At 37.4% G+C, this 26108-nt stretch overlaps 1 protein-coding gene across 16 annotated transcripts in view; it reads right to left on the bottom strand.

Annotated features, from left to right (window-relative positions):
• Positions 1-26108, bottom strand: part of PHLDB2 (pleckstrin homology like domain family B member 2) — a 196487-nt gene that overhangs the window by 61049 nt on the left and 109330 nt on the right. For all 16 annotated transcript variants that reach the window (XM_079101422.1, XM_079101412.1, XM_079101420.1 and 13 more), the window contains one exon: positions 13003-14348. In XM_079101422.1, coding sequence (XP_078957548.1) covers positions 13003-14348 — 1346 coding nt within the window. The remainder of the gene's footprint in view (positions 1-13002; positions 14349-26108) is intronic.

Below are 26108 nucleotides of genomic sequence, written 5' to 3'. Positions count from 1 at the left end.
CATGCATCCTCTCCCCTATACCCAACACCAGCCCATCTAGGCATTAGGACTAAACACACTGAATTAAAAAAACGCATTACGCAGAGAATCAACTGCTGAGACCTAAGCACATGCAAAATCTTTGTTAGATCCTTTTGTTGTAACTAAATATGTTGGGTCATTTATTGCACACAACAAAAGGTTATAATGAGTGGATATAATAAGTTGAAATGAGATTTTTTTTTTCTCTTTTTAAGACATGTATTGTGATTGTAAGAATGGCTTTACTTCCCTCTTTTGTCAACCCAAGGGATTCATGTCTCCATAATCTTCAGTTTGACAAAGATCTATTAAGTTACTTGCTACTTAGTAATGTGTTAGGGTACATAGATTTAAAAGTGACAGTGTATCCACCATCAAATCTTTAACAGGAGGCACAAACAAGTGATCAGTTGCAGAAACAATGATAACAGAAGTTTACAGGAAAACTATGGATTCACATATGGGAAAATAATACACAAAAATTATAGATAACGAATTTGAGTTGAGTCCTCAAGGATAAATATGGGCCTGTGTGGGGTGTTGGGGCAGTGGGGAGGTGGGGTATGTCCTTGAAGGAATCACAGGATCAAGGGTACAGAATTGAGGAATATCATGGTATGCTCAGAGACCAGCAACTAGACTGTGACTAGAGCGAGCGGGTCCTGGGTAGGAAGAAGGATGAGGTTCCTGCATAGAAATGGGCCACCTGTCTTCCTCTTCAAGGAATCCCAACAGCTCCAAATAAACTTAGGAAAAGATTCCTAAGGTGCATCAGCAAGAGTCAAAAACTCCAGTCTAAAATGAGTGGCAGAATGAGAAGAGGTAGCAAGTATGAAGAATTCCCAGGATTTCACCAACACATGCTGGTTAGGATAGTCAGTAGGAAAAAGAAGCAATAGCTGAAAATCTTCTATGTGAGTGTATTTGGTTTTAGATTCAAATCCCTGGTGGTAGTAGCTGGGCCTTTTATAATTCTCTCTTTCTGAGCACATGACAAAATGTATCTTCTCTTCCCCATCTCCAAACTAGATGTAGACTTCAGGCTTGCACTGACCAGGAAATGTGAGAAGCAGTGAGTGTCACTAATGCATGAACAGTGAGCACGATTCATTAAATGCCTTGCTTTGCCCTGGCAAAGTGACCCTCCAGATGGCGCTGGCTCCATTGCTCTGGATCCTGAGTTGAAGAGATGGCCCCGATAATCGGCCTGCACTAGCTATGGTTATATAAGGGAGAAATAGCTTATATAAGGGAGAAATAGATCTATGTTGTATTAAACCTTTGAGATACATTTTTTTTCTTTTTCTTTTTCCTTTCCCAACAGAAGAAACCCATTATGATTGATAAATTGTGCTTAATTTTAGGCAAAAGCCTGACTCAAAACTTGGAGAGGAGAAACTTAAGAATCCTCCTAAGGAAATCTCAGTTACTTAATATGTCATAAAGAATTTGCTCTCATCCAAACAGAGGCCTGGTCTTTGCCTTTTGCTTTTAGACTTAGGTCATATTGAATTGTCAAGGGCAGGGTTGGCTGCACCTGATAATCACAGGATAGGGGCGGCTACTCTAGAAAGACCAATTATGTGAGTCTGTGTGTGAGCTTTTGGTCGTGGGGTAACAGTCAACCCAGAGACTGGGATCAACCAAATGGGCAATGAATTAATCACTGAATCATGCCTACATGATGACGTCATGATAAAAACTCTGGAAATTAGAACTTGGTCAGGCTTCGCTGGCGTGTGTGTACTAGTACACTCCAAGCCCAAAGTTGGTGAAGAGATGCATCCTGATTCACAGGGTGAAGACAATGAAAATGTCACCTCTGGAACCCTGTACACTCTGCCCTGTGCCTCCTTCTATGGCTGGTCTCTCATCTGTATCCTTTCCCCGTAATAAATAACCATGACTGCACTGAAAGCAGAGGGTTCTGTGAGTCCTTGTAGTGAATGATGGAACCTGAGGGTGGTCTTGGAAACTCCTGAACGCAGGTGTCAGAAGTGAGGCAAGTATTGTGTGGAGGCAGTGCCTTTTAGCCTTGTAATTGGCCTTCACATTTATGAAACATTACCTCAGAAGTATTTTTCATCAGTTTAGAACAGATAATCTGACTGAGAATCTGTACATGAAAGTAAGGGTGTTTTATTGTTTTGGTTTATCTTCAAGAAGTTCAGCTTAATGTCTTGCAAAGAATATTTTATATTATGGATTGACAAGTCAACCTTCAAGCTTTTGCTCAAGAAAGCACTTCATTCTGCACCCTAAATTGTACAGCATGCGTGTATGTTCCCATCAGTAGGGTAGAGTGGGAAAGGAGAGCCTCTAACAAATGCAGGTGATGGCTTCGTGAGACTTTCTGCTCTGGAGGAAACTGCAGCTTATTGGTGAGTCACCAATAATGTGACAAAAACTAACTGCTCATTGATCTTTCATTAAGTGCAGATTAAGACTTTGGATCATATCCATCTGTTCTCCTCTGTAGTAATAAATAACTATGTATCAAGAGAATAAGACATATGCAAATAAGTAGGGCAACGGTTGCCACTCACTGATTTTCAGTATTTAAGTCTCAAATGCACTAAATACAATGAAACAAACAAACACTCTAAGGAGATCAAGGCCACCCTGCTTAAACTCTGTATCTGTATGATCCTCCTTTCTTCAAGGTATCACAGGGGCTTGAGATCTGGAGCCACACTGCTTGAGTTGGGATCCTGCTTCTATAACTGTGTGACCCCATGCAAAGCATTTGGCTTTTCTGTGCTTCAGAAACAAAGGATGTAAAGAGGAGATAACTAGAGTAACGATAAGATAGAGATGTGAAGATTTCTGTCCAGTTGCCATAGTAACTTGGGGAGGAAGGAATCTCTTCCATCTTTCACTGTCATTTGTTCCCTCTATCCCCACCAATACAGAAGCACACATATTCCCTAGAGCACATTAAGTCCACTGGAGTAGCTTCTAGAAAGTACTAGTGTCCAAAATAAATCCATTCTCCCCACTCCACCACTGCCAGTGCACACACTTCATCCTGGACATAAAACCCAGGTTTCTCTTCACATTGCCGGAGGCTCCACATTAAACTTCAGAGGTTCTGAGTGTCTTACCCTAATGAGGTCATACATCATCCAAATACCTGAGGAGCCCATCATTTCCTACCTTTACTCATTCCCACAGGAAGATATTCAGTTCTTCTAATCTCCTCTCATAAATCAGTTCCTCACACACCTAATCGTTTCACTATTACTCACCTGTGTGGTGACCACTCCCCCACCCAATTGCTTCCATCCACTACTATTTCTAGCTGTGTCCCTATTTTAGGAGACACTGGTTTTTGAAAAATAGATATACTTACGAAATAATATCTTTAATTTTAAAAATTTAATAAATATATTTAATAACATAAGTCAAATTATATAAATCATATAGAATGTTTGTTTTTATTTTCTTTTATACCAAACATGCCTGAAGTAATATAACTTGGTTTAATTAATCCTGTTAATTTTTAGCCAGAAATGTTATCTAAGCATACTTTTTCCACCTAGTTATTACTTGCATTCTGTTTGGCAAGCTCAAGTTAATCTCTGGTCCTAAGTACCATTTAGCTAGGATTCTCTGTATATTGTCCTTTTTCTGATGCCCTTTTGCTTCATTTTGCCATTTAAAATCAACTGGCAGAACTGTGGCTTATGAGATGTTTAGTTAAAAGAAATTAAGGTCAAAAGTGAACCATTTTTTAAATACTAGAAGATATTAATTGAAAGAAAATGCCCATGATGAATGACTCATAACAGTCTAAGGGGGTAAATGCACATCTCCCTATGGAAGCACTGGCTGTAAAGAAAGGTAATTCATGTGATCAACATAACTATTAGTTCCACAGAACATCAAAAAGAAAAGAAGTGCCAGATGTTTTTACTCTTATGTGGAACTGTTTCAGAAGAAAATTCAAAAGGTACCTGAGCCTCCTCTGTTAAAGAAATTATGCTATTGCTCCCTTTAAGAAAACATGACAAAAATCTAATAACACTGCCATCTGTTTACATTTTCACTTTGGCTCCTCCAAATTTCAGAAATTTTGTTGTTTCTTCAGAAAGACCACAGTGTATAATACATGACAGATAAAAATGTTTTTAGAATTGTATTTAATATTTATTTTGTTCTATCATTATCAGTCCATGAGATGTATCACAACCTTTTTCACATTTGAAAATCTATCTTATTCTTTTTTAAAAAATAAGAATTTCTTAAATGTGTAGTTTTTAAGGATATAGGAAAATTTTATGTAAAAAAAAAAAGGAGAATGGACTATCACATTACCATGGGAGAGTGGGCAGTGGAAGCCCTGACCTTCATATTTCACTGCTCATTAGTAACTACTATCCAAAAACATATCAGTTGAAAGTACTGTAATGTGGCTATTTATGAGAGATATATCACAATGAAAATACCATGTGTTAAAATTTTAAAAGCATGTTACAAAGTTTTACATAAAGAATGCAAAATAAAAGATGGTATATCTTCTTTCCAGACCTAAGAATAATGTTAGGAAACAAACCACATTTACCTTTCTCCCAGAACAAATTATAAAGGTTGTCTCTTGCCTAACATGATTTAGGCCCAGGTTTTGGGGTCTGATGAACAAGATGACCTTTCAAAGTGCTAGCTCTGCTATTTTATAACCAGAAAAAAAAAAAAAAATATATATATATATATATATGAAACTTGTTCTTTTTAATTCTACTCAGCATTTCTTAAACTTGTCTTTTCTCAAAATTCAATTATGATCCCAGAGCTGGGATATGATTTTAGCAATTCTGAATGAGAAACAGCAATTTACCCAATGTAAAAATTTTCAACAGAAAGATGCCTCACAGAAAGATGCCCCCCTGCAAGGAATTAGATTTCACCAGAGCAAAGTTCTTGACTTCTGCTTCTGGGAAGATGAAGTAGGCATACTTTTTCCTATTCCTCCCACTAAGTTCAGCTACCCTGTGTACATTACACGTAAGACAAATAAAAGTAGACTCTGCAAAGAGGAAAGAAGAAAGCAGATTAGCTAGGACCACAGGACCCCAAGTGTGATCCCTGGGATTTCCTTTTGCTCAGATCTCCAGTCTCAGAGATGAAGGAGGTAAACACAAAATGATGGACTTGGGTTTCCAGATAACAAGGCTGAGTGACAAAAGTCAAACCCAAAGGCTACAGACAGTCCAGAGTATGTTTGCGTAACATCCTTGAAATGATGAAGTTATGCAAATAGAGAGCAGATCGGGGATTACTAGAGGTTAAGGGAGAAGGAAGTGGGTGTGGTTATAAAAAACCAACTGGGGACCTTGTAGTGTCTTGACTGTATCAATGTCATATCCTGGCTGTGATGTGGTACCTAACTTACAAGACATTACCAATAGAGAAAATGGGCAAAGGGTATACAGGAACTCTCTGAACTACTTCTAATAATTTCATGTGACTCTCTAATTATCTTAAAGGAGTTAAATGTTTCAGACAAAGTGTCTTCTAGTTTTAACCTGCACACTGAAATGGCTGAAACAAAAATTTTCCATCGAGAAAGTAAAGAATATGTTTCTATTGTAATATGTGCTTTGAATTCTTCTTATATTTCTGAAAAATCAATCCTATACCTTAAAAATATTGTCCATGGCAAATATTACCATGAACTTTTCTTGAACTGGATAAGAAAATTCAATTTATTGATCAACCAGAAAGTCACTAAAACCCATTACAAGATAAGAAATGTTTTTGAAAATGTAAGCTCAATAAGTCACTTCTAATTTAGACACATTGGGTAATTTGACAACAAATATGGGAATCATTTTACCATGAAGAGTCAATATCAATACATTATATTTTCAATTTTCCTCTCATTTGTACATATTTTCTCCATGAACCTTATTCATAAGGTTTATTTCTTATTTAAAAACTAGCATTTGTATTCTGATTTATCATTTAAAGAAAGAATAAAATTTCTTTCATAGCTGACATGGTGTCATGAATACCTTCTATATTTCAGCATTTAGCCTGAGAATATGAAACTGTGGCGATTTTGGACACATCCCTAATTCAGAGAAGCCATTTTTAAATGTGTGGCACCATCAAGAGGCAACAGCTTGTACTGCCACTGTAACAAGAACCTGGAATTTGCTCTCGAGCATAAGGAGACGGTTTTTAATAGCCATTGCCATAGTCTACAGCAATATAGACTTACATTAAGACTTTAGCTCTGTTTCTCCAATGTGAAGTAATTAAAATATTGTTATATGCTAATTTTCCCTTCTCACTTCTTTTCTGCCCTTTTATCTCTCCAATGGAAGAGGAAGGGAAAAAGATATGACGATGTCTCTACTTTCAGTTCACTGAGGACAACAGGCAGAACTAATTTGCTAATGATTAATTTCTTAATATTTAATGAACATCTACATATATTCTGGCAATTTGCTGTTCAAAAGATACAGAAAGTCTTTGCTTTACTCTATAATGACCACAGGTGATTTGATGATAGATAATATTTTATATCACCCAGTGGTTATAGATTTACTTTACTTAGAAACAAAAAGGCTGTTTATTTAGCCTTCCTAAATGGATAGCTTACTTAGGCAGCAGTTGGCATCATCAATCTAATCCTGTGATGTCCAGTATATTATAATTTAACGTGTTGCTTTCCTGATGTAAAAAAACAAAAACAAATTACATACATGGCTCACATTTCTGGCTTGTTGCTGAGCTAGACCCTATAAATCATCCCAGCAGGGGGTAAAAGGGAAAAATGACAGGGAATGTTGGAAAATTAACTGTTTTCAACCTGAGAGGTAAGAAAAGGCTCCACAGAAACAATTCAATTTCAGGGTTAGACTGAATCTGAAGAGTAAATCAATTAATGCAACAAAGGCCATACAAACCCAGATTATAAAAATACAGTTATAATTTTAAATAATCTGGGCCATGGAGTCTGTTTGATTCATCAACCAACTTTTCACCCTATTTGCAATTTAATTGGCTCAGTTCCCACTGGTGCAATCATTTCTTTCTTTCTTTCTTTCTTTTTTTTTTTTTTAATTAAAACCATAGTCAGGATATAGCAAGCGGAAGGGTCACATCAGGAAAGAGATTCCTTTCAAGTCAGACTGGAAGCAAAATACTTTTCCATTTTAGTACTCTGAACAAAAAAAAAAAAAAAAAAAATGCATTCTTTTAATGTTGACCATTCTGCTACCCTATCAAGAAATGCTACCGATCTTAACAATTCAGCCCAGCTCAGCCAAAAGGGTCTGAATGCCGAAGTTGTGTTGCAGGCTCTGGAGTCACTAGGAAGTGTAGTTTCCTAATTCCAAAACTGACTGATACCAACATGTCTATGCTTTGGTCTTTAAAATAGCATCTGCATCTGACCATTAAGGGATTAGAGAACAAATAAATTTGTTTCATAAAATATCAAAATTTCTTAAATAAGCGTGCTCAATTACACTTTCACTTAATTTTAGAAACATTAACTTTATGGTCTACTCAACAGAACACAATCAAGATTCTGGGACCTGCAGCCTTGGTTTTCATATGACCCTGGAGTGCACAATCCTTACGAAGAATGCTGCAAAGTTTTCCAAGTAAAGAAAAATCACTCATTTTCATCTTTGCATTTTTAATTGAAAGTTGGCCAGGAATTTCCCTTTCTGGAAGTAAGAAGAATGCAATTATGTCGAGATATTTACATTCTTTTGTATAGAGCTTCACTGTTGCCTGGAACCAAATGCATATCATCTGGGACCTAGGGGTTCAACTACAGTCACAAAATAAGGAAAACCAAATTGAATGTGATGATTAGGCATTGAAAATATTCAATTACTCTTCAAAAATTTCTGATACTCTACTTATCTGAATAGGAGGTGAATGTCCAGAACTGAGCAAGACAGGCGTGGTCCCAGTTTCTTCCAAATTAAAATTCTTTAGTTGTAAAGTGCTTTTTCAGGGACTGTAAGCACAAAATACCTTCCAAACAGCAAAGAATTGCTGACCCAGGCATTTCACCTATTCCTACAACTACCATGGAAATATTAATTTGTGTCTTGAAAGAAAGCCAAGCTTATCTTCAGGGAATGCATAGTGATAGAGTATGCAAAAACCCAGAAAACCTTATTCCAAAGTGCCTCAGGAGAGCTGGCATCATATTACAACATGTTTGAGAAATAAGGATCAAGTGTGACCCTACATAGTTCTAAATGGCGACACTGCTGTTTGCCAAGTCACTGCAGATGACTGTCATCAGCCAGAAGGAAAATACTGGATTGCTACAATGCAATTTGTGGGAACCCATTGGTTCTCCATAATAGAACCCAGATGCTTTTGGCAATGTTGTCAAATGAATACTCTTTAACAGCAGTGGGGTTTGCTTTTTTCATTTTCTCCTTTTCTATTTAAAATGACCTTTGCTGCCTGGAACCTGGAATACACTAGGTGGTCATTGCTGCCTCTAATACTGGGAAGTATGCAGGTATCAAATAAGGTGAATAAAAGAATATTTTATCTACTTTGTAATTCTTTTTCTAGCCTATAAAACATATTACTCGCTACAGTCAGCATCCTAGCCCTACTTAGAACAGAACTTGAAATGAGGGAGTGAAAATGACCACCGACCAGCTCAGATGGGTGCAGTGAGATCCATGGGCTCAAGTGCATGCACTTCATACACACAGCACCCTGCCAAGACCTCACTTGCACTTAGTACCCTTACTTCAGGACATTTTAAACTAAGGCTTGGTATCTGGTTTCTAAAATCACAAAACAGAAAATGGCTGGCATAATAACAAAAATATGAATTGACAGTTGAGGGGAAGAAAGAAGAGAAATTTTAAAAAAAACCTAAACACCTAAAATAGCATGGCAGTTGGAGGCTATTTAATATCAACTCAAAGTGGATTATTACAACTCATTAACAGGCCCTTGGAGGTTCATAATTATGGCTTAACCTTTAATACTAACTGCAATTACCCTGAGTTTTCAACAAAGATTGAACATGTTAAAAAAAAAATCCAAATGAAACACTGGTATAATAATAGTTTACCTAAAAATACTGCAGATATCATGTTTAGTCAACCAATTTTACCCTGCTTGTTTTCCTCATTAGTGAGTTAAATAAGTCTTCAGCATCTATTCATTCTATATTTATAAAAGAGTAGTTTACTTTTTGAATATTGAAATGTCCAAGTGGACTGACTCTATGGAGTCAATTAAACTGCACAGCCCACGGAGTACATCTCCCGTGCTAGGAGCCCAGTACATCTTTTTGTGGCTCCTGGAGTCAATCTCAAATGGCAGTAGAGCTTTATCTTCTCTGACTCACATTCTCTGCAGCTTTTGTTTTCATGACTCTGTGCCATTGTTTTGCTTGTGAATTTTGGTCAAATTTGATAGGAATTCTGGTTTGCACACCACTGATAGTTATCTGCATTGGTGGCATGAAATGCCTAGTAATTTTTTTTTATGGTTTGACCACCTGGTGACCTGTCAGGTAAAAATGAAATCTATCCCTCCTAAGGTAAGAGATGACAAAGCATTTGTTTGTTGTTTTTATTGTTTGTAACTTGTTTGGTTTCTATGTGTGTCTCAGATCAGAAAAATAATTTGCTCTCAATGGAAAAGCAACCAACCTTTTGAGATCTGGAGGAGTGACATTTGTTTCAGTGTTTACTTTTGAGCTATGATTGAAGCTGTAGAACTTAAACTATAGTCTTTGAGGAAAAAAAGAAAGTCACTGCATGTGTGTAAATATTTTCCTTTCTCCGAGGATAAAAACAAATTAAAATAGAATAGCTCTGCGGCTCTGGTTTATAGAAATTTACAAGGATTTAAATAATTCCAACATGCCCAAAATTTCAAGAAAATGAAGAAAATTTCTTGTTTTTTTAAATGTTTACCCCTTTTAAGGAAAAGACCTTTCTCATCAAAACTGATTGACAACCTTTTTTTGTTTGTTTTTCCCATTAGAAAGTAAGTTGTGCACAAAATGAATCCTTACACAGATCAGACTGATTTGATAAGTTGGTTCAAAAAAGAATTATACATTATTTGTCTTTACTTTGTTTTATCTGTGTATAATTGATCTACATGTAATCTCACTTTTAAAATAAGATTTGGAACTTGTTTTAATATGAAAAGATTAGTTTATTGGAACTTCTAAAATGCCTTATCTTAGTTTACTAAAAATATAAGCTCTCAAGCATTCAAAATCTTACATTAAAGCTATCTTATATCTAAACTATCTTTAAGTTTTATTAAATACTCTTGTATAATCATCTGTATATTCTTTAACTTTACAAAAAGAAAGATGCTAGAACTAATTAGGTTGGTTTGCAATGCCCCTTAGTTTTAAACTTCCCAACATTATCAAGAATTACATAAGAATATGTGAAATAAAATGAGAAGTTCAGCCTCTCTAGGATAATTTCATACAGGTAAAATACATTATTAATTATTATTATTAAAAATGCTCAAAATTGTGTACATGCATTACAGAAAGGCCCTGAATAGACAATAATGTTATCACTGTAATATGCTCTTATACTCAGGGGAAACACTGATTAAATAAGACATTAATCTTATAGCCTGATAAAGAATTTGAGGCCTCCATGCTGATACCACTTGTTAAATAGCCATAAATAGCCATAAATTCACCACTGCCATTTGCTTACATTCACCAAGGGTCTCAGAGTCCTCTTGAGTTTGCCTGAAGATTTGCCTAAATTATGGGCTAGATTGTACCTTCACAAAGACCATTTCAGAGCCTCAGGAGTAGAACCTTACCAGGTCCTCCTGACATTTCAAAGAACAGATTTTTGGGGAGAAGCTTCTGAGCTGACCTGGCCTTGACTAAAATGAGTTCTAGGCAGCTAAATCAGAACATTAGAACTCTTTTTAGTACAGAAATAGATGATTTCATGGGATCGACACAGTGTCCCAAATTACAGAGAAATAGGAATTAATTACAAAGAACTGCTTGAATTGATAATGGAAATCAGATTTCTAATGGGGATATGTGTTTTGGAGTATTATTGGTCTTACTTTGAATCTTCTTTTCATGAGGAAGCCCTTAAGCATTCATCTTGATCTATTTCCAACCTTCAATTTAGTTGACTGACTGGCAAACTAAATGAAATATTCCTTTTAGTGGGTAGTTTGTTCTCCTTGACCCCTTAGAATTCAGGAAGTAATATATGTGAGGCACTTTACTTTTCAATGGCTATATCATTATTTGCAGACTAAATAATAAACAGGCCTCCTTTTCTCAAATAACTATATAAGCATGGAGTGTCACCTTTAATTAAAAAAAAAAAAAAAAAAGCCTCACTTCATCAAGTATGACAAGTTCAACACTAAGTAAAAGGGATTAGGACTTAGTAGTTGGAATAATATCCACAAAACTCCCCAAAAGTTAAATCTGTTTATGACTTAGAGGGTTGTAACCTTAGTCAGTAAGAATGGTCACTCTGGGTTGCCAAGAACCTAAGCATATTTGGAGAATCTAGAGGGAAGAGAGATTCACTAACATTTGTAGATACTAAAGATGAAACCCAAAGTAGACAAATTTCTTGAGTTTGGTTTTCTATCCTTGGAATAGAAGACTTAAGGAATATTTCTGGAGTCACGGAATCCATTGAGAATGCTCTCCCCCATTCCTTGATAAATTATCAGATGGAGTTATTTTTCTGGCTTTATTAATAATAGTTGATCAGCACAATGTAGCATCTCATTTGCTGTCAATTTACAAGAAGGTATTTATATGCTAATTAATACTTCTGAATTTACATCAATCAAAACCCCAAAACAATGCTTTTTGTGACTATGGAGCTATCATACCAGAGCACTGTATAACTGACCCACCCAAGGAATATCTAATTCTCTAGGGGTATGCAAGTGTTTTATTCACTACTGTTAGTTAGGATATTTGAAAGTTCCTTAAGGATAGACCTTAGCTTAAAAAGAAATTCAAGTGATGTGCATGATTCTCATTCTAAAATGTTCAACAAATTTTGCCCAGTGTAGATGCATTATAATCCAAAGATTACAATTTTATTGTACTGCAATAAAATTGGTTTTGGATGTGATGCAAACATCTTATATACTTTAAGTAACTAAAATACTTTTAATAATCCTATACTTTTGTAAAACAGATTTACCATCCCACAGCTTCTCTCATTAAGGAAATCATTAGCCATTAATAAAGCAAAATAATCTTTAACTTGTATTCATTTTAAGAAGAAAACATATGCTTAACAAAGAGTGGAAAAGTACCATTGTTCATTCTCATTGATTAGTGGGACACTCAAAGGAAGTTTACTCTCGTCTTATTTTCAATATTAACCACTGTAAGTATAAATTCATTTTAAATGGAAAAGGATAACTCAATTGATGTTGTGAGTATGTGTAATGGAAAGTCACCGTGTGTGCTCAGAAACATGGCTGGAGAGTATCAGAGTGCATATGAAGAGTGCAGGGGAAATGTCGAGCACCATGACACACCCCTCAATGTTCTGGACAACTTGCCATGACGACAAATTCACTGCCTCATTCCTGATGTCTCATGATTCCACTGACTACATCTGTCATAACCACACACCTGCAGATCTAATGACATAAATAATTCAAATCAGTATTTCCTCACAGTCTTAAAATTTTATAAGATGCAAGAAATTCAGTAAAATTCACAACTACCATTTTTATCCTTTACTAGAGGTATAGTTGTGAGGGCTCTGAAGAGCAACTGAAGTGATATTAGGCTCCTGCAAGCCTTCAAAATACCCACGCATGCCTAACAATAGTGCCCTGGGAAGAGAAGGGATAGTGAGAGAGTCTACAAAGGTACAGAAGTGACTGATTTGAAATTCTACATCCCCACATACACCCTTGGAGTCTGTCTCCAAGGCTGCCCTGTAGATTCTGGTCAATGAAATGGTGAAGGGAACAGATGAAGATTACCAATCGCTCCATCTCTTGCTCCCTCAGTCTTTCTTCTCTCTGTCGCCGGTGATAATCCATCAGGTCATCACGTCCTGAAATGGAGCTGATGCTGCTTTTCCTTTCCCGAAGGACAGGCTGGGGCGTCCCTGAGGCCTGCCTGAGGCTGTCCAAGTCAGCATCATCAAAGTCCACAGAGCTACAAGAGAAGTTCCTCCTGGCCACAAACACTCTGTCCATTTCCCCAGCAGGAAATGAATGGCTTGGGCTAGTTCCGGTGTACAGAGCCTTGTCAAAGTCATCAGAGGCACAGGAGGAGGTGGAGGCCAGAAGCATCTTCCGAGCCACCCGAGGACTGGCAGGGACACTGAGGGTGGAACTTACATAAGGACTGCCCTCAGGTGCAGAGGTTTTATAGGGTAAAGCCCCTGAGCTTAGAGAGGAAAAATTAAGGTAATTGTCATTGTCTATTATGCTATGAGGTAGATCCTTTTCCCCCAGTCTCGTTCGTTTGGAATTGCCTAGAGAATTTCTTGGAGGCAAGCTGAGAGGGGTCAGCTGGTTCTCTGTGGCTTTGTACAACCTGGGGAGCGATCTGCTATAAGCTCCCATGTGGCTTAGGCTGCTGCCTGAATACTTCCTAGTTCTTGAACTGATGTTGTCAGACACAGGTTCCTTGTGTCGGGTTGACTTGGGCTGAAGTGCTAGGTTGTCCTGAATGTTCATTTTCCTGGATTGCTTCGGGCTTGAAGGCATGCTAGCTGCCCCAGATCTGCTGATGGGAGATGGGGCACTGTCACTCAGGGAACCTCCATTCCACATGGCCAAAAGTGAACCAGATGCCTTTCGTCCTTCCAGTCCTCCAAAAAAGTAGACATTATCATGTGATTTATTTCTAGAGCTGTATTTAGAATAGGGAGGTTTCTCTGAAAGCCTCAAGGACCTTTCGGTGTCCCGGCCAGTATAATGATCAAAATCTGCCCTCCCAAGTGGATAACCACTGAGGGAGGGTGTATTGCTGAGGAGAGGAGTGGGAGGTTTCGTGGAAATACTCTTGTCAGTTTCATCAAAGAACTGCTTGCTTCCCTGGATTTTGGTCAAGGAGGGGCTGCTCCTGACACTGGTGCCCAAAGGAGAAGGGCTCCTCTTAGCAGGCACGGGTTGTGAGAGGGTTAAATATGAACCAGAATAGTCTCCATTGGCTTTAAATTTAAGGCTGGAAGAGTATTTCTTCGGGCTTAGGCTCTCCATCATATTTTGGGAATCTTTCTCCAGGGATTGCTCTACAAATCCTTCCTCTGTGCTACCATTTTGTAAATCCAACTGCTTTTGCATGTGGCTATACTCTTCCATACTCTTGCTGGACTCTGTAAAGGAAAAAAAAAATATTGAGAAAGCTTTATGTAACAAAACAAAACAACAAAGCCCAACCCCTTGCGAATCTACAACTGAACAAATAGTCTTGCAATCTGACTCAACCCAATTAAAAAACACAGACTCTGTTTTGTAATAACCTAAAAGATTGCACTGGAAAATGAAGAATAAGGACCACTGATCAGAGATTTTTTTTTTTTTTTTTTGTACAAGAAGAAAAATATCTCAAGAGGACAAAAATGCTATCTGAGGAAAGCAAATCTCTAACCAAGTAATAGTGTAGGATTAGGTTGGTACACAAAACTGAGAGTTTCCCTTCAGTGTTCAAGTCCTTGGAGAACCACCTGCTCCTGAGCACCTAGCAAATGCCTAAAAGGATTGTGCAATGTTTTTTTTTTTTTTTTTTCTTTAGATGTTTCTGCTAGAATCATTAGCTGCTCAGAAATAGTCCTGAGGAAACAAAATTCACATATGGCAGAGAAAGAAAATTTTGTGTTAGATCATGAAGGTTAGAAGGTAGCTCCTTAGAAGAGGATTGTGGGAATTTCCTTCTCGACAAGACCTACAGCTCCTGCGCTCATCAGAAAGAGGCAGGTGATAACAGAGGAAAGGGTGTTCCCCAAATTGCTGCTACATGATCAAGGCAGCATATTTAAAAACCTGAAACTGCAAACTGCTGTCTTCTTCAGATTTCCTGGAATTCCAAATGCACCATGCTCACCTTGGTATCAAACCCTCTCCTCCACCAGAAACATCTTTCTCCCTCTTGTGGACCTTTCAGAACCCACCTGTTCTTCAAAGTACAGATCAGGGTTCTGTCTTCCACAATAAAAATCTTTTTCAAAAATTTCCATAAGGATGTTTTGGATCCTAGTTTGAATAACATTAATAAACTAAAGTTTTAGGCTATGAAAATGTCTTTGAATTATAAACGATCACTGAAAATGAAAAGGTTTATATTTCTGACTCATAAAAAATACATTTTTTTCAATTATCAGCAAAGGAAAACCACAATTTAAACGTTCTTACTGAATAGATGCACTGTTAAGACTGTCCTGTAGCCCTCTGGGATCTTAGGCACGAATTATTACATCTGTGGTCTATGTGTACACAGTGTCATTTATGGTTGGTGATAAGTTTCATATGACTGTCTCTGTAAAAGTGAGTCATGTCTAGTATTTCTATTTTATTTCCATTCACTGCTTCCCATTGTCCTATAGGCAAGAAACTGAATGATCACAAGTTTTTTATTTCAATCACAGCTCACTCACTCCCAGTTGCAATCAAGGACTTCACCCTGCTTACCTAGCCTCACAGACCTCCTGGGCAATTCAGGCAGCCTAGGGTAGAATAACTTCTTACCTGTAGGCTACAGCCAAGAAATAGTATGGTTGCTTACATGTTGGTAAAAGGCTGAGTACCCAACTGCCCATAAAGCTGCCATCTCCCTCAGAAGGTTCTGCCTTGGGTTCTTACCTTTTAGTTCAAAGCCCTGCTTGCATACATACAAGCATAATTTTTTCAAGTATATGTCAAAATAATTGAGGTTCTTCTTTAGATTTGTCTCCCAGTTGGCATCTGACCTTGCCATCTGGTCCTCACCAAGTCTTTCATTCCTCAGGACCAGTACCCTCTCTGTTCCGAAGACTAATGTCCCTTTCAGCATTTGTCTATGACTACCAATTTTAACCTTGACAGCAACACCATACTGGTTTGAGATATCTCATTAAACTCCCTTGGAGGACTGAAATTAAGAGGATCCCTAGTTTTTAGTTCCTTCTTTTCTGAACTAATTTACCTCCAGTTGGTTGGCTGTATTGAAATTTCAGCATGCCTTGACCAGTTTTCCCAAGTTAAATATTTCAATATTGAGGAAACAAGGAAATTAATGGATCCTGAGGACTTTCTAGTGTTACTTATTTTGATGCAAAAAAATTACCCCAAATGCCCAACAGTGAGAAGAGTTGAATAAGCAACAATACATCACATGAGTGAAAAGTATGCCACCATTTAAAATTGTATTTTGAAGAATATTTCATAGTATAAAATACATCTGTATAACATTTTTTTTAAGGTTCAGAGGTAGGGTTTTAGGCAGTGATGAGGGCTGTTACTTTATCAGTAAATTAATCCATTTGATGGAGTAATAATTTGAATGAACTACTGGGTGCTAACTGTAGGCAAGTGGGCATGGCTGGAGGAGGTAGCATCTCTGGGGGTGTGACCTTGGAATGTATCTATCACTGTCCCCATTCTCTTCATCTCTCTCTCTCTCTCTCTCTCTCTCTCTCTCTCTCTCTCTCTCTCTCTCTCTCTCCCCCTCCCTCTCTCTCTCTCTCTCCTTCCCAACTAGTATGAGTTGAGCGGTTTTCCTCCACCATTCCTTCTGCCATGATGTTTCTGCCTTGGAGTCAGCCAAACATGGACTGAGCCTCTGAAACCTCTGAAATGGTGGGTCCAAAATAAACTTTTCCTCCTCTAAACTGTTTTTGTCAGGTATTTTGGTCACAGTAAAGAAAAGCTGACTAATGCATCCACCCACACACTGGTGCTCAGGCCAAATTCCTGGGAGTCATTATTGATCTCCTCCATCACTAGAACCTCCATCATAGCATCCAATAACAAACCCTATCAATATCTCCTCCAGACACATTCTCAATCTGACCATGTTTTGCCATTTCCACTGCTGCCTCCCTGGTTCAAGTCAGTTTCTTCTCTTCCTCCTATGCCTGTTCTCCTACAACAAACAGCAGCTATAACAATGGACTGGAAGCTGTCACACCAAAAATTAGTAGTATTATCTGGGTGGTGGTATTACAGGTGATTTTTAATTTATTTGTCTCCTACTAGTTTATATTTTCCATGGTTTATATGGGTTATTTTGATGATCAGAAAAAAACACTTCTCATAAAATACTAGAATATAATCTGTAGCAATACTTCATTTTTAACTTGATTAGATTTTCAATTTTTCCTTAGCTCTTGCCCAATTTTTGAGCCATATATTAATCCTACCAGAAAATGCTATTTTAAAGAATTTCTTGATCAGACTAACTTAATATGAAATGTTTGAAGACTGCAACATTTTTCTTACTCTGCTAAGTCATTCTGATAAAAATGTTAATTCCACACACTCATCCATTTTTATGCTTTATGCATCTGAAAACCTAAAATATCAAATATAATGCCTTCGTTAATGTGAATAAAACTAACAGAATGGTTACAAAAAAAAAAAAAAAAAAAAAAACTCCAGATGCTTGCTGAATACAGCTTAGACAATAATATTAGTATCTTCATTTTTAAAAATTTAGCTACTAGGATATTTTCTTATTTGAAGTGACTCTGTTTATTTCACAGGATAAAACCAAAATCCTCAACAAATAGATCCAGGTAGTTTATTCATTAAATAGGTATTAAGTGCATATCAGACATTTATTTAGTGGACATTCATTAGTGTTAGTCACTAATGTTCCAGTTAGTTTTCTTTCAGGAACGTGGAGGGGTGGCTCTTCCTCATTCCTATAATGGTATGTGTGGCTAAATTCCTTGTTTCAATCAATCGAACTTGAGAGAATGTGCCCTGTCAATTTCCACCTGAAGCATCAGGAGCTGGAGCATGGTTTACCATTTCCAATCTCCTTAGGGATGACTAGCCTCCACCCAAGATTTTGGAGGCTATTTTAATCTACACCCTTGAATGAGGAGGAAATGTACCCTTGCCAACTCTGAGGATTATCTTCAGTTATTTAGATTTGGTGTTTTTTGTTTGTTTGTTTTCTTTACTATAAAGATGTTACTCTTCACTAAGTATTTACCAAGCTCTGAGCCAGGCACTGGGAGAAAGACAGTAGAATATACAATTTCCTGTTGTTTATAATCCAAAGAAAAAGATGCATTATGAGTAAATGATAACCATTCACACATGAATAGAGGTTTGACCAATAGACTGATAGAGAAACATGGAGTTGTGCTAACCCAGGGAGAATGGCAGTTTCAGGGAGGTAACCATAGGAAAAAATGACAAGCCAAGTCCCAGTGAACAAAAGAAGATTGACAGGTTTTATCCAACTGTGTCATAAAGTCACTTTCACATCTAAATTTTGTGAATCTAAGAATATAAGCAAAATTCCAAACCCACTTGAGGTAGTCTAACCTCCTTGTTGGTATATTCAACAAGCCTCCTGACTATGACAATAAAAACAAAAATTGTGTAGGAAACAAGCTATTTTCTGTATCATGGTTCTTAAACACCCAGGGATGTATCGTTCCTTGAATGAACTGTATTTAATAATCATGCATTTCTCATATTATTAAATCTTCTTCCATTTTCACCACCTGGGCCCTCATGAGAATAGAGCTAAGTTAAATGAAAAAGGCATTCCCATGGGGCAAAGACAGTAGGCCGGAGAGCAGGCCAGAGCAGATGTCATTAGACAGAAGTCAAAATCCAAGCACTCAACCCAAACTCAAACTTTTAAACATTTACTACAACAGTACAGAATTAAAGGGTTTAACATCTCATATGAAAATAAATATGTAAAACTTTGGCCCAGCAGTATATGATCTGGATATCATTTTCGATGATAAAATGTATTAATATACTTGAATCTGTTTGCAGTTGCAAATGTTACTTAATCACCAGAATGAACTATTACCAAGCTCTGTTCCCTCTGTTATTTGGACTAACAAAGCTCTGTTCCTGCTGCTATTTGGACTAACAAAATTATAGAATAGTAAACCACTACAGATTCCCTAACATTTGTCTTCCTCCCTTGCTCACATATATCTTTTCTAATAAAAATATATAATTACTGGAGCAGTCTCATTGGCCAAACAAAACATAATACCAAAATATTACAAAGTAATATAGTCTGAAATAAGATCAGTTCTACACTCCTCTGGGAAAGAACAAGCAGGAGGTTTACAAATCATAAGCCACATCTGAGAGACAGCCGAGAGACATTTTTCAGGCATGCATGTTTATTGAGAAAAGTTACTGAAGATTTAGATGAAAAGACATTCCGAGAAATTCTAAAGGGATACTCATCTTTGATAGGCCAGTTTTTCATTTCAACTTCACTGGGCCTGTTAAGTACGTGCAAAAGGTTGTATATTTAAAAATTGATCATTAGATAGAAATATGGGATTTATTCATTTTACCTCAGCTTGTTCTTCCTGCCATTGCTGAATGCATATGCATATTTACCTGAACTTCGTAACTCTTGATCCTGCAAATCAGTTCAACTCAAAAGTTAAGAGAATCAGCCAGATGTCTTTCTGACCTGATGAGAACATCAGTGGTACTGATCCCTCTCCCCTTTTCTACTTTCAGAGTTTGTTTGTTTTTTTTTTCTTTTGAGGTGAGCCTGCATGAGTGATGACCTAGAAATTGGAAACATATAGGAAGTGTAAACCAGTAACCAGAAATGTACTTTGAATGAGACTAGGATGCAGGCAAGGGGAGTAGAGGCTGGAGAGTGGAGAAGTTTGGATTTAAATTCTGTAGGCAAGGAGGGAGGAAGGAATGTGATCACAGGATGTATGCAGAACGCATCAAGACTCCAGCTGATTTAGAAGAAAGAAGAGAGAAGATGGTGGGAGGTAAAGGAGAAGGCTGCACAGAGGCCTTACTGAGGTGGCAGACAGAACAGGGGGAGGGCGGTGGAGAAGAGAGGTCTGCATTAACATGGGTATGCTGCAGAGTCTGTCTTCTTGATCTACCCTGCTGTGTTTACCCTGGGTTTCCTGTACATTTTATGTAAACGAAGAAGGGTCTCAGTGAAACTCTGATCCCTGCATTATGTTATTGTGGAAGCAAAACAGTTCCAAGGGATTTCATGACCACATGCACATCCAAAGAATGGTGAGAGAAAAGGGAGGAATGCATCTGGTGCCCATCTGAGAGAAAAGACAACGCTGGAAGTCTAAACAGGAAAGAAGTTAATGTGTGTTGAAAGGTTTGCATTTACTTTCCAATCCATAAATTTAATCCCTCCAGTACTCTTGTTATTTTATCACCTGAAATGTATATCATCTCATTGTCAATCAGAAAGTGCTAAAAGCCATGAAGAAGCCTTTGGAAGGTACTACAGAAAGTCACAGCACTTTCTTCCCTGGAGAAATTACTTGCAACTGCAGGGATCATTTTTAAAAGTTTCTTTGGAGATTTTCTTTTCTTTGGTACAATTCTGGCATTTGTTTTAATACACTTCTCCATTTATGACAGATAACAACACAATGTTGCTCATCCATTCAGACTCTAAAAGATCAAGGGTGGGTGAGTTTACAGCACTGTGACTACCAAAATTGTAGGGATTTTGGTCTCGAGATAATGAAAACACACTCAAGGAGTAAAGTTTTGAAAAATAAACAAATTAAAACAAAATGTATGAGAAGGACTTAAAGTCCATCCTATGTAAATTGTAATTATCCATATGGGGATTTATCCAGGTGATTTCGGAGGATTTCTAATACATACCATTTACTTTTCTTTATATATTGCCAAGTGTGCAGCCCTGCTTAGAATCACATGAATACTAAGAAGGCAATTGACAGGAAGTTTCAGGTCGTTCGAGAAAGGGGGAGGATTATATTATAGAAGCAATTTTAGGAAAGATAATCTCAAAAAAATATCTGGCGGGTGTCAAAATGTTCACATTATAATAAAGTTGGATTCTACACCCACATTCTGCCAGGGGTTCAGAGAGTGAAGAGTCTGCTCCAAGTGAATATTTTGTGGCAGACAGTGGTGGATGCCTAGTGCTCGAAGCTCTCCCAGCACACTGGTGGTCCACAGACTGGTCTCTTTCAGCGCTGATGTTTACGATATGGCACTGTTATGAATAAAGCATGTGCTGATGACACGTAATTGAATTCAGACCCAGCTTAGTCTCTCAGAAGCAGTGCCATTCTTCACATGAATTCTATGGGGTACTTCTGTGGCCACCAATGGCAGCAGATGGGGCCTAGGGGAAGCTTTTGGAGGACTGAAAGGGGAAAACTCAGAAACCTATTTAAAACCCAAACTCCAAGCTTTTCAAGAACAATGGACACAAAACCCCTCTCTCTCTCTCTTTCCACTAATCACAACATCCAAACATGACAAAGAGAGGGCTAGTCAGAAGATTCAGGAATTACTACTTCCTTCTATCAAACATTATTTTTTTAATCTACAAATCTTTTATTTATTTATTTATTTTTGCATTTTGATTCATTGTACACAAACGGGGTACAACTTTTCATTTCTATGGTTGTACACAATGTAGATTCAGACCATTCATATAATCATATATATACATAGGGTAATACTGTTTCCAACATTCTTATTTCAGAAATCCAAAAGCAGCCTATTTTCCCCATCCTGTTCTCTAAACACTATCTTTGGTCAAACCTTTCCGCCCCTTAACTTCCCCTCTACAAATAACCCCTCCTACTTTATAAATATTTCCCCTCATCCTCAGCCTCTTCCATCTCTGCAGATATCCCCATGCTCATTCTGCAAACACCCCCTGCACCCAGCCAATATTCTCAGATGCTCTCTCCTTCCAATATGATGGCCCACACGGATTCCACAAAGGTCCCCAACCCTGTGCCTTTCCACTGTCTCAGTCCCATCTCCATAGGGCTCATCTGGGCTTCCTAACCTCTGTTCCTTTAAACTCTTCCTCTACACTTAAGCACCCAAGATTTTATATTCTAGGACAGAGAGGAAGATAACTTTGTTAACATAGTACCATTATTGTTCTTCTTCTTCTTCTTTGAAATAAACAAAGCAAAAGGTCCCAGCTCCTTTTCACCGTGTTCTTTGTTACTCACAGATATAACTGAACTGAATCATTATTATCTACTAGATACATGTAGATAAGTTGATATTTTCCAGGGAAAATGTTTTCATCTCCTCAAAAGACCCAGAAACAACAGTTCTGTGGGGGGAGAAATGTATTTTAATGGCAGACTAAAGAGCCTGTTTAATTCTGGTAGATTGAGCCTATTACAATAGGTGGCCATAAATCTTAATGGGTAAAGACACACACAGGCATACACACAGAGTCACACAGAGACAGACACATGCTGTCCACATGCCACAATAGCCCAAATACACAAAGGCTTTTTGTGACAGAGGTGGCTCTTCCGCACCCAGACAAGAAGAAGCAGCCTCAGGATTCACCAGATATTGAGGAGGATGCACCGCAGGCTGGGGAGAAAGGTGAAGGTCACTGTATACTAGAATGTTGATGTGATGGCTCAGTACTGTGAATACATGGGTTTCTTTCTTGGTTTTCTTTTCTTTTTTTTTTTTTGTCTTTTGGATTCTTACTTTATGACATTCTGAGGATGTCTAAAAGTAAGGAAGACCATTTAGGAAAACAAAACAAGCTATTGGTGATGCTATAAGAAGAAGAAAAGGGGCTGGGGTTGTGGCTCAGTGGTAAAGTGCTTGCCTAGCATGTGTGAGGCACTGGATTCAATCCTCAGGGCCAAATAAATAAATAAAGTTATTATTACCAAAAAAAAAGTGCCCAGACGGGAGAAGAAAGTGATGGGAAATAATGAGACCATTGAACACAGATGGACAAAGTGAGGACAGAAAATAAAAAGAAGTTCCAACTCCTTCCTGTCACAATAAAGGAGTCTGACTAACCAGGCTATCCTTCCCAGAAGTTTGTTAGCCCTAGCTGTACTGAAGCCTAAGGTCTGACAAAGAAGCAACTCCAGACAGTACCTAAAGGTTCCTAAAAGTAATCACAATCAATAGCAATAATCACACATCCAATGAGGATCATTCTCTCCTGTGATTAGAGGCTATTTTTAAATGTCTGGATTTGAGAGGGGGGTCAATTTATTTGTTTTTTAAAAAGATTTTTTATTGCTTTTTGATTCATTGTACACAAATGGAGTAAAACTTTCATTTCTCTGTACACAAAGTAGAGTCACACCATTCACATAATCATACTTGTACATAGGGTAATGATGTTTGTTTCATTGAATTATCTTTCCTTCCTGGGCCCCATCCCCACCCCTCATTTCCCTCTACACAATGCATCCTTCCTCCATTATTTCCTTACCCTGTGATTGCTTTATATTAGGGATTCTTAAGAATCTCCCAAGACTCAGTGAAGAGATTAAAATATCAATTACGGGAATTTTTAAAGAAGTTTTTGAGATAGTTCCTTAAATAATGTTTGTCTGTAGGAACTTTAAGATATTCTTTAGACTGTCCAAAGAATTTGACTGCTTGTTTTCTGCAATAATTCTCTGTAGCCAGTGAGGAAGGCAGGGAAGGAAGAGAGAAAGCAGAAGCAACCTCAAGGAATTTTAGGTCATTAAACTATCCTCCCATTTGCAAAATTCCTGAATTTATCTAAATAATCAAGATGTGATATTTTTCAACTGTATTCCAATTTATGTTTAAGCAGTTACTAGTTTTAGCAATAAAGAAGATATAATATTAATTCAGTAAGTTTGAATTAGTTCAAATTAAAAGTATGCTGTCTCTTATTTCAGAAAATACAAAGGGCCAGAAGAATATATTCTTAAATACACCACAGAGAATATATTTTTAAATACTGCTAATTCTAAAATGTGAGTTAGGGTTATGGTTAGGGTTAGGGTTAGGGAAACTCACTGGGCAAGGGCCCATGCCAATAATCCCAGGGACTGAGGCAGCTGAGACAGGCGTATCCCAAGTTTGAAGCCAGACTGGGTAACTCAGCAAGACCCTGCCTCAAAATTTAAAAAAAGAAAAAAGCTAGGGTAACAAACCCTTGAGTTCAATCCCCAGTCCCACAACCACAACCACAACAACAACAACAAAGAATATGGGACACTGTACAGGGGGTAAAAATAACCAATGAATTCAGTCAGCAAATGGCAAAGGGGAAGAAATCCAGGAGGGAAAGGAAACTGTTCCAGACTGAAAATATTCAGGAGACACACCAATTAAATACAGGGTATGGACATGGCTTTGAATGTGACTGGAAAGTAGATGCTACTGCAATTACTGACATTTTTTAAGGTGTGATAATGATACATTTAGAAAAATACCAATCTCAGAGTCACACTGTAAATTATGGATGAAATACTAAGGTGTTTACAATGTGCTTTATAACAATCCACATTTTGGGGGAAAGTGAGGTTTTACAGAGGAAGCAAGATTAAAATATGTAAATATTGTTCAAGTGTGTCAACGGGTAACTGGACCTTCATTATCCTATTTTTTAGTGTAAATTTTAAATTTCATGTATATTTAAAATTTTCCACAAAAAAGTTTTAAATGTTCATTCTGCTAGCCAATATGAATAAAATTAAATATATACACTGACTTAAAAAATACAGTGCCTCACATTACAAAGAAGAATGGGGTCTTATTTGTACCTCCTAGATGACTTTTTTAAAGTATGGAATACTAATCCTCTACCATTCTGACTAAGTTCCTTAAAATGGATATATTTTTAAGTACCTTGGAGAAATTTGAAAGCAAATGAATGTGCTGTCAAGGTGACAAGTAAGCAGGACCTTCTTTTAGCACACGTGCAAGATAGTGCTAAATGGAATACCTAAATCACCACTGTGATTTCTTCAGAAAGTTGAAATTTGAAAGTATTCAAAAAATAGGCAAGCATTCCATATTGTAAGGAATGTCACCCTCACAAAGAAAAAATAATGCTAAAATACAACACTTACGTATGAATGGTATGAATGCTAAGGAAGGAAATAACAAACTTGTAAAGTTTTTAATTCTGTGACTGCTTATCTGAAAGTACAGCAGCTCTTTAAGTAGGAAATTATAAATCCATGTTTTCAGGATTCTATACAGTTTTAATATTTAGATGAGGATTTCTAAATTTTCCCAAAAACATATTTCCAGATGTTTCCTATTCTTGATCATTGGTACAATTCATCCCTGGGTTTAGGTGACTCTGCCAAGTCCCGTGTGAACCCAGAAAAGTCCTCCATTGTACAATGATGCCGACGAAAATCAAGACAGACATGTGCTAGAGACTTGGAGGTCTTGAATATTTGCATGCACCATATTTCAGATACCTCTTTTGAATCAGATAAAAAAAGTACCCTTCTTAATAAAAACGAAAAACAATTAAAAAAACCACCTTTTTGATTCTTTGAACTCAAAGTTAATTTCAATCCAAAAATAAGATAAGTAAAGAATTCCAGAATCACTGGAGGTAAAGGTCCTCTATCTTGACCCTGAAACTACCACTATGAACTTGAATTGAAGATTTTTGTACATGGGAGCACAAATCTGCTGACTTTTCCATCATCCAAACCAGTAGAGATCAAAAGACAATTGGCTAAATTTAATTTTAATCTATGCTGTTTTTCATAACTCTAGCCACCAGACCTAATAAAGGAAGTGGTTACATTAGGATGTTATTTTTATTGTAATGGTTAATCCTGTATAAAGAACAGAAGACAGGCTGTCAAGGACATGAGTCAGGACACCCTTCCTAGTCCTGGTTCTGCCAATTAACTGAAAGGAGTGAGATCTGGAGCAAGCCACTTCACCTCACCTGTCTTCAGCTTGTTTTAGAAGGGGTTTTCCCATATTTAAGATGACAGTAAACCAGATGTGCTTTCTGATTTCTTTTTGAACTCCCAGGGATACAGGTTAAATAACACAAGAGTGCCCATTATACAATGCAGGAAATGGAAATGACCACAGAACATGAGCATGTTTCAGTGATAAGGTGGCAGCTATCTAATTGGGAAAAGATTTCACCGGCACTGTTGATCATG

This window comes from Sciurus vulgaris (assembly GCF_902686455.1).
Source record: "Sciurus vulgaris genome assembly, chromosome: 10".
NCBI lineage: Eukaryota > Metazoa > Chordata > Mammalia > Rodentia > Sciuridae > Sciurus > Sciurus vulgaris.
Note: the sequence above shows the minus strand (reverse complement) of the source record. Positions and strands in the feature narration are given on the sequence as shown.